Source organism: Hemicordylus capensis, chromosome 1 (genome assembly GCF_027244095.1).
Source record: "Hemicordylus capensis ecotype Gifberg chromosome 1, rHemCap1.1.pri, whole genome shotgun sequence".
NCBI lineage: Eukaryota > Metazoa > Chordata > Lepidosauria > Squamata > Cordylidae > Hemicordylus > Hemicordylus capensis.
Window position 1 is genome coordinate 2,482,280 of NC_069657.1, and position 9,627 is coordinate 2,491,906.

The 9,627-nt window shown below is 50.3% G+C and overlaps 1 protein-coding gene across 1 annotated transcript; it reads right to left on the reverse strand.

The window, feature by feature from the left end:
* LOC128342670 (40S ribosomal protein S29) lies at nucleotides 1-795 on the reverse strand. The gene is made up of 3 exons (XM_053290343.1): nucleotides 640-795; nucleotides 407-506; nucleotides 1-153 (listed from the first exon to the last, which is right to left on the reverse strand). The coding sequence occupies exons 1-3, from the start codon at nucleotides 699-701 to the stop codon at nucleotides 145-147; spliced, it is 171 nt and encodes a 56-aa protein (XP_053146318.1). The 5' UTR covers nucleotides 702-795; the 3' UTR covers nucleotides 1-144.
* Nucleotides 796-9,627: the final 8,832 nt, after the last annotated feature.

Genomic DNA, 9,627 nt, shown 5'->3' on the forward strand with positions numbered 1-9,627 from the left:
TGAAGAAAAATCAGAGGGGCCGCTGCCCCACGGCCCAATTTATTGGATGGACACAGGGGCACTTATGGGGAGAGGAGCCCGTCCGGCCAGGGGGGCTTCTGCCTCACGTTGCCTCCAAGCCATCCGTCCAGATGTGTGTGGGGGTCAATCCAGCTGGAAGGAAAGGGGGGGGAGGAATAGCACAGTGAGCCCCACAGTCGCTTCACCTTCTCCCCCCACCCCACCGCAGGGGGAGAAGCCGCCCCAGCCAGGACAGCGGCTGCAGGGTTGGAGTGGGGGGCCCTCAGAGGGAGGCAGCCCCTGCCCCTGGCGCCCCCCGGGGCTGGCTGGCTGGCCTCCCCGCCCCACCCCGCCGGGGGTAGACTGCTCCCGGCCCTGGAGGCTCCTCGCCCAGCCTGCCACGCACCTTGATGAAGCCGATGTCCTTGGCGTACTGGCGGAAGCACTGCCGGCACATGTTGAGCCCGTACTTGCGGATGAGGCCGTGGCGGTTGGAGCAGACGCGGCTGCGGGTGGAGGAGGAGAGAGGGAGGGAGGGAGGGAGACGAGCGGGGGTCAGTGGTGGAGGGAGGGAAGGGAGCCAGCCCCCCCGGCAGCCCCTCCTCTCCTCCCCTCCCCTCCCCACCCCACCCTACCCACCAGGAGCGCGATCCCTGCCCGAACTTCCTGGGGTGGCTCCAGTAGAGCTGCTGGTGGCCCATCTCGCCGGCTGGCCTCCCTCGCTCGCGTGCGCCGAAAGGAAGCGGAAGCGGAAGAGGAGGAGGAGGAAAGCGCGGCGCAGGCGCAGAGGCAGGCCGGGCAGAGGCCGAGGCCGGCTGCGGGCGCTGGGGGGCGGTGCGGAGCGGCAGGCTCCCCCTCCCCGCCCGCCGGTGACGTCAGGGGCGGGCCAGCCACTAAGAGGGGCGGCGGGCAGGGAGCCGGCAGCTGGGCGCGGTGGCGCGCGCCTGTAATCCCGGCTGCTGGGGAGGCTGAGGCCGGCGGATCGCGTGAGCTCAGGAGTTCTGGGCTGCAGTGGGCTATGCCGATCGGGTGTCCGCACTAAGTTCGGCATCAATATGGCGGTCCCCGGGGAGCCGGGGGCCACCAGGTTGCCTAAGGAGGGGTGAACCGGCCCAGGTCGGAGACGGAGCAGGTCAAAACTCCCGTGCCGATCAGTAGTGGGACCGCGCCTGTGAATAGCCGCTGCCGCGTAGCCTGGGCAAGACAGCGAGACCCGGACTCTCCCTTTTCTCCCCTTTCTTTCTTGGGGGGGGGGTTGTGCTTTTGGGGGGTGCCCTGCAATGCATGCCTGCTCTCGCTCTCTCTCTCTCTCCCGGCTGGCAGCACCCAGGTCCGGACTCTCTTGGGCTGCCTATGCTGCTGCTGCTGCACCGGACGGACGTCTGTGCTTCGGGGAAGCCGCCGCAGCAGCCGCCGCAGCCACCTACCCAGACCCACGCGGACCCCCCGCTCACCCCGCAGCCCAGGCATGCAGGAGGCAAGGAGAGAGGGCGCCTGCTGCCCCCGCCGGTACCCCGCTCCCTCTCCCCCCGACCCACGGCGGGGCCGGCCCGGCTGCCAGGGTGCTCCCTCCCGACCGCCTCCCCCTGGCCGCTGCCGGCGTGGCCGCTGCCGGCTCCTGCCGCCGCCCCGCGCCTCCAGCAGGGGTCGGGCCAGAGCAGAGGCGGGGAGGCGGCGGCGGAGGAGGAGGAGCGCCAGGCTCAGGCAGGCAGGCGGCAGCAAAGTAAGGAGCGCTGGTCTTGCTCGCTCGCCCCGGGCACGGCTCTGTTCCGCCGCCTCCTTCTCCGCCGATCTGTCTCGTCCTCCTGCCTGCATTTCTCGCTGCTCGCGAGTAGTGGTGTAAAACAATTCTGCACAGTGAAGAAGAAGGAGAGGAGGAGGCGGAGGAGGAGCTGGTGCATCACCAAGTCGCCGCCCGGTTCCCAACTGGAGGGTTGCCGCCTTCCTTTGAGCCTTGCCCGCGGTGTCGGTGTGCCCCCACGCGCCGCTTCCCAGGCCCAGTCCGAGCTGCCCCCTCGGTCTCAGTCCGCAGGTGCCGCCGCCCCCCCCCCCGCCCCGCCTCGCCAGCCCTCCTCTGGTTTCGGTCTCTTGAGGGTTTCACGACGGCCCCTCACAAGCGCGGGGCGGCGACCCTGCCTGTCACCTGCACTGAGTGAGTCGGAGTCTCGCCTCTTTTCCCAGAGGACCCCCCCCCCCCCACCCCGTGGGAGCCGGCACAGAACTTTTCCATTTACAGTCCTATATTTATTTATGATTTTATTTTATGTTATTTATTTAGCATGTTTCTATACTGCCCAAAACACAAGTTCTGTGGGCGGTTGACAAAACCATAAAAGCCACCAATAAAAAGATCAACATATTTCAACAATTAAAATTTAAAAAGTTAAAGCTATTAAAACACAGTTAAAACAAACATTTATATCCTGCTCCTCCTCCGAGGAGTCCAAAGCATGTAACGGGGTCCCAGAGGTGCTTGGGAGTTGCCCCCCCCATCTGCCACGTGGACACCACCCTTCTGTCACCCCTGTGCTGACAGATAGAAGGAGCTTGGCAGTCCCTGGGGGGGGGGGGCGGGGGGGGGAGTCCTCCTAGGCAGGAGTCATCATCATCACCACGTTCAGAACAACTTCTGTTGACTGGACTCTCTGTGGCCCGTGGAGGTGAGTTAAAGCAAGTGTGCAAGAAGGAGATCTTAAAACTGAAAGGAAAAGCAGGTGATCCTGACCTGAGCCAGGTTAAAAATGACACCTGGGGGAGAGCTGACAGGAGCTGGGCAGTATCCCGTTTGGCAAAAGCCATCCTTTAAAGTGTGAGGCTGCAAAAAATTCAAATAAAACAGATGGGGACGGAGCAGAACTGCATAAAGAGCAGACGGGAGCCTGTGCCAGCAGGTCAAAGAGTCAAAAGAAAGATAGAGTACATCAGGTGAGAGATTCAGTGTATAGGTGCTTGTATGCCAATGCCAGAAGCCTCCGAGCCAGGATGGGTGAGCTGGAGTGCTTGGTTGCTAACGCAGAAATAGATATAGTGGGCATAACAGAAACATGGTGGAACAGTGAGATCCGGTGGGACACTGTTATCCCTGGGTATGAACTCTATAGGAAGGAGAGGGAGGGGTGCCTTGGAGGAGAGGTAGCACTGTACGTTAGAGAAGGGATAGAATCTAACAAGGTAGAAAACCTAGGTGGACCGAGTCCTCCACAGAAACCCTGTGACGGTCAGTACAAGACCTGAAAGGGAACATGCTACTATTGCCCTCTGGATGAAAACGTTGACAGTGACTGGGAGTTGCAGGAGGAAATCAGGGAGGCGTCATGGAGATGCAGGGCTGTAATCATGGGTGACTTCAATTACCCACACATAGACTGGGTCAATTCACAGTCAGGTAACGACAAAGAGGTCAAATTTCTAGATATGCTAAATGACTGTGCCCTAGAACAGTTGGTCATGGAACCAACCAGAGAGAAGGCGACCTTGAACTTAATCCTGCGTGGCACCCAGGACCTGGTGTGTGATGTCAGTGTCATCGACCCTTTAGGGAACAGTGACCATAATGTGATCAAATTCAGCATACATGTAGGGAGAGAATCACCAAGGAAGTCTAACACAGACACTTTGAATTTCAGAAGAGGACACTTCTCCAAAATGAGTATTTTTTTTAAAAAATAATAATTTAATAAGACAATACATAAACATAAATAGTAAAACTGATACATAATGACATCCATTAACCATCCTTCCAGATATGTAAATAAATAGATGGAGGAAAATGACTAAAATTATCTTGATTTGTGAACAGAATAAAATGTGACCATATCATGAAAAAATCGTTAGAATTAGCTTGACCCGCTCAAAGACGAATAATATGCGTCAGTTTTTCAGATATGGCAATATGCCACATAGACTTGTAGTACCAAGATGTCAAAGACATGGTTTTGTGCTTCCAGTATTGTGCAATAGATAATCTAGCCACAGTTAACATGAAAACTATAAGATCCTTAGACAATAATGCCAAGTTAGCTCCCAAAAATACATTTAACAGAGCCAACTCTGGTCTCATATCTAACCATATCTAATTTTACCCATTTCTAAAAATACCTCTGTCCAAAAGCAGAAACTACTGGGACAAGACCACCATAAATGGAAGTATGTTCCCCTATTTCCACAGCCGTTCCAGCATAGCGGGGACAAACAGTTATTAATGTGAGATAATCTAGAGGGGGGTCAAACACCACCTGTGAAAGAGCTTAACAAAATTCTCTCTAATTCAGGAAGAGGTAGAAAACACCGGCTTCCATTTCAGTATTCCATTCCATTGTGAGTCGCTAATAGTGTGTTGTAGGTCATTTTCCCAGGCCAACTTAAGGCCAATTAATGGATCAGATGTTTGCATTATTAGAATCTCATATAATCTAGAAATAAATCCCTTAGAATTTCTGAGGCCTTTAATATTAATTCCTCAAATATAGTCAAATTCCTATTAGCCTCCTTAGCTATAACAGGGTGTAAAATAATGGACCGAACCTGAAGAAAATATAACCAAGAGTAATGCTTATTCATAAACTTCTCCCAAATTGGATCTAAATCAAATTGGCTTATCCAAATAATAAAAATCCTTTAATCTATTTGCAACACCTCCAAAGACACCAAGTAATCGAGAGGATGAATCTAAAGCTGGAAATTTAGGATGACTACAAATGGATAACAAGGGGGAATATGGGGGGGGGATTTTATGCCATTTCCCCCAGATCTTAAAAGCGGTTCTTAAAAATGGATTTATAACAGATTTAGAACTCTTAATAAATTCAAATATCAAGTTATTAATATTACCGAGATGTTCTTCAGGCACCTCCATTTTCACCCAGTATTTAGTTTCCGGGTCTACTCTTAACCACAGAATATCCCTAAGATGCGAGGTCATTAAATTTGGAACTCCGATACCACCCTGTTGTACTTTCCTGTATAATGCATTGTTACGAAATCTAGATCCTTTCCCGGCAAAAATAAAAAGGTTTAAAATCTTTTGCCATCTACCAATAGTAGGTTTTGAAAGTTTTTGGCAGCACCTGAAATAGAAATAATAATCTTGGGAGTAAATGCATCTTTGTGGCATCTATCTGACCCATCAAAGACAGCCTAAAACCTCCCCATTTCCTAATTTTCCTTGTTATTTGACTGATAACTGGAGAATAATTCAATCTTTCGAGCTGTGAGAAATCCATTGATATAAATACCCCTAAATAGCGAATAACTTTAGAAATTTTAGAAACCCCTAAGGATTTTGCCAAACAATCTTGAGATTTAGGACCCATTCCGGAACACAAAAACTCTGACTTAGTCAAATTTATTTTCAAACCAGAAATTTGTTCAAGTCTTTCAACTCTTCTTGTATGGCAGAGATAGACCTCAAAGGGTCCGTCAAAATTAATGCGATATCATCTGCATATAGATTAATTTTATGCTCTCCATCTTTTATAATAAGGCCCTTAATTATCAAGTTATATCTGATGGCTTCAGCCAAAGGCTCGATAGAGAGTATAAATAATAAAGGGGAAAGTTTTGTTTCTCTTGTTTTGTTTCTCTTAATATAGAATTGCAAGAATCCACGCGAATTATTGCGGAAGATTTACAATAAAGTTGTTTGATAATGTTAACAAATCCTGTGCCCATTTGTAATTTTGCAACAAATTTAATTAAGTCCATTGTAGACAGTCAAAGGCTTTAAAGATATCTAAAGTAAGAATAACCAGCTGAGACTTCTCCCCGCTACAGTAATTTGTGCAATTTAAAATATGAGGTATAGGGTCTGCAATCTGATGTCCCTTGATAAAGCCAGTCTGATCAGGGTTTATATATTGAGCTATGAAGCTATTTTCACCAAAGAGGCTGTGAATATCTTAAGGTCTTGGTTAAGACCAAAAATGAGGAGTATGGTGAAAAGAGAGCTGAAAGGGAAAATCAGGAGATTCACTTTGCTCCAGAATGCATAGAGTTTACTTAAACCACAATACTAGAAGCGCAGTTAGAATGTATACCCCAAAGGAGGAAAAGTACCACTAAGTCCAGGAGGATGCCAGCAAGGCTAACAGGTAACGTCAAGGAAGCCATAAAAGAGAAGAGGACTTCCTTCTGAAACTGGAAGGCCTGTCCAAATGAAGAGAACAGAAAGGAACACAAACTCTGGCAAAAGAAATGCAAGGTGACAATAAGGGAGGTGAAGAGAGAGTTTGAGGAACATTTAGCTAAAAGCATCAAGGGGAATAACAAAAACTTCTTTAAATACATCAGGAGCAGGAAACCTGCCAGGGAGGCAGTTGGACCGTTAGACAATGAGGGAGTGAAAGGGATTATTAAGGAGGATATGGAGGTTGAAGAGAAGCTAAATGAGTTCTTTGCATCTGCCTTTACGGAAGAGGATACTGAGCATATACCTGTTTGTGAACCAGGCTTTTTGGGGATGGAGGCTAAAGAACTCAGATAGAGGTGAGAAGAGATGACATTCTAAACTGTCTGTAAAAATTAAAAACTAGCGAATCACCAGGGCCAGACGGCATCCATCCAACACCAATTTTCAAAAAGGGATTCAGGGGCTATCTGAGAAATTACAGGCCAGTAAGCTTGTCTTTTCCAGGCAAATTGATGGAAAGCATCCTCAAGGATAAAATTGTAAAGCACATAGAAGAACAGGCCCTTCTGAGGGAGAACCAGAATGGCTTCTGCAAAGGTAAATCTTGCCTCACCAACCTTTTGGACTTCTTTGAGAGTGTCAACAAGTGGGTGGATCGAGGTGATCCAGTTGACATAGTCTACCTGGACTTCCAAAAAGCTTTTGTCAAAGTTCCTCATCAACGACTCCTGAGGAAACTTAGCAGTCATGGGATAAGGGGACAAGTTCATGTGTGGATTGCTAACTGGTTGAAGGACGGGAAACAGAGGGGAGGTATAAATGGAGAGTTTTCACAATGGAGGGAAGAAAGAAGTGGGGCCCCCCAGGGATCTGTACTGGGACCGGTGCTTTTTAATTGATTCATAAATGATCTAGAAGCAGGGGTAAGCAGCAAGGTGGCCAGATTTGCAGATGACACCAAATTATTTAGGGTAGTGAAATCCAAAATGGATTGTGAGGAACTCCAAAAGGATCTATCTCTCCAAACTGGGGGACAAAGTGGTAAATGAGATTTAATGTTGGCAAGGGTCAAGTGATGCACATTGGGATGATAAGCCCCCAACTTCACATATATTCAAGATGGTTGGTGACTGAGGGATCTTGGGGTGGTGGTGGACAGCTCATTGAAAGCGTTGACTCAATGTGCGGCAGCTGTGAAAAAGGCCAGTTCCATGCTAGGGATCATTAGGAAGGGGATTGAAAATAAAACGGCTAATATTATCATGCCCTTATACAAAACTATGGTGCGGCCACACCTGGAGTACTGCGTACAATTCTGGTCACATCTTAAAAAGGACATTGTAGAACTGGAAAAGGTACAAAAGAGGGGCAATCAAGATGATCAGGGGCCTAGAGCACCTTCCTTATGAGGCAAGACTACAACACCAGGGGCTTTTTGTTCAGAAGAAAGACGACTGCAGGGAGACATGACAGAGATCTATAAAAGCATGCATGGTGCAGAGAAAGTGGATAGAGAAAAATCTCTCTCACACAAACTAGAACCAGGAGTCATCCCATGAAATTGATTGCCAAGAAATTTAGGCCCAACAAACAGAGGTACTTTTTCACACAACACATAATCAACTAGTAGAATTCTCTGCCAGAAGATGTGGTGACAGCCAACAACCTGGATGGCTTTAAGAAGGGTTTGGATAACTTCATGGAGGAGAGGTCTATCAAGGGCTACTAGTCTGAGGGCTATAGGCCACCTCCAGCCTCTAAGGCAGGAGTACCAGTTGCAGGGGAGTAACAGCAGGAGAGAAGGCACGCCCTCAATTCCTGCCTGTGGCTTTCAGCAGCATCTGGTGGTCCACAGCGTGAAACAGGATGCTGGACTCGATGGGCTTCCTTGGGCCTTATACAGCAGGGCTGTTCTGATGTTCTTTATTTATCCAAAGGACCCCTTGGTGGATCAGATCAAGTCCTGTCTAGTGCAGGATTCCCTGCAAGAATCCAAGCATCCAGGGAGTAATTCCGGGGCGGGGCTTGATTGGAAATCAGCCAGTGGTGGGCCAGGCCCCGTCTCATTCTGATCCTCAACACGCTCACTGGGAAGGAAATCCTCTGGAAGGAAACCAACAACTTTGACTTGCCTGTAAATGGGATCAGGAGGGCAGGGATGCCCTTCTCCTGGGAAACAGTTCCTGTCCTCCTCCACTTGTGCACAGCATGGGGCACTGGCCCAAGCACTGCCTTTCCCCAGCGTGTCACAGGGAGGAATTTTATTTTATTTTTATTTTTACAAAGAGAGGAAGTCTTGCCTCAAGCGGTGATGGGAAGCTGGAACCATCTTACTTTCCAAGGACTTCCACATTACTCCTCAGTGGCTTTGGATGCTTATTATACTGACCGATGGGGAAATGAAGCTGTGTGTAGGAAGAGGTATATAAGAGCGAATGCTGCTGCCTGAGCCTGAGGAGGCCCCTCTTGCCCAAATACACATTTTATCTCCCAGCTCTGGAGCTTCTAGTGCCTGGAGCCCTTCTAGGTGCACCAGGTAGCCTGGGAAATGCGCCCGTGAGGATAAGGCGTCCCATCCTGTATGTGCTGCTGGAGCCAACAGAACGCTTCCTCTTTCTGCATTTCTATCCTGCCATTACTGCAAGGAGCTTGAGTGGGGGGCATAGAGGGTTCTCACACACCTCTACCACTCATTTTCATCCTCATGACAGTCCCAGTGAGGTAGCCAGAACTTGGAGATAGCAGCTGGCTCCGGGCCACGCAGTTCCATCCAGGATTTCTTCTCCAGTGGCTTCTAGCTGGATCCCTTTGGAAGTGCAGCAGCAGCAGCAGCAGCAGGGCTCAACAGAGGCAGCCACCCCTTGTGGTTTATCTAGAACAACGGGTAAATTGCAGGTATGCTGCCTCTGGACCGGGAGGCTCCAGTTTTGGCTGCTATGACTGATAGCCATTTGAAGACTTTCCTTCTGTGAACTTGCCTAATTCTTTTTTGAACAGTTCAGTGGGGACCTCCTAACACAAGGCTGGGCTGCAGCCAAGGACAGGAGGGCCCATGGAACTGCCGGTGCTCAGGTCCTTGCACCCTCTTTGGGAGTGGGGGTGGGCCATGCAACGACAGCCCCTGTGACTGGCAGGCAGCGCGACGCTTCTGGACTGGTCCAGGCTGATAGAGAGAGCAGGAGCTGGGCCTGCTGCCCTCGCCAGCCTAAGGCAGAGGAGCCCTGTCTGGGGCCCTCCAGCTCCTGACGGCTGCTGGGCTGGGGTGGAGAAGACCCACTCCAAGCGGGGGCCCTGGCCTGGCTGGGGCACTTCTTGGGAAGGCGGTGGCTCAGCCTTCCATGCCCACTGCCTGGAAAGCAGGGCGTTGTGCCCCTTGGAAAGCCAAGGTCTTGGGGCTTTAATTAATCGGCCATCATTCTCATTGGACAGGCGTGTCACAGAGTGCAAGAGGACAGGTCCCTCCCTGAGGAGCTGATTACCTAAAGCCCAGCACAGAGCAT

Excerpts from the sequence above, each read along its gene's own strand:
- LOC128342670 (XM_053290343.1), bottom strand. The coding sequence starts at position 701 with ATGGGCCACCAGCAGCTCTACTGGAGCCACCCCAGGAAGTTCGGGCAG. Across the intron at positions 507-639 it reads GGGCAGGGATCGCGCTCCTG|CCGCGTCTGCTCCAACCGCC; the intron begins GTGGGTAGGGTG and ends CTCCACCCGCAG.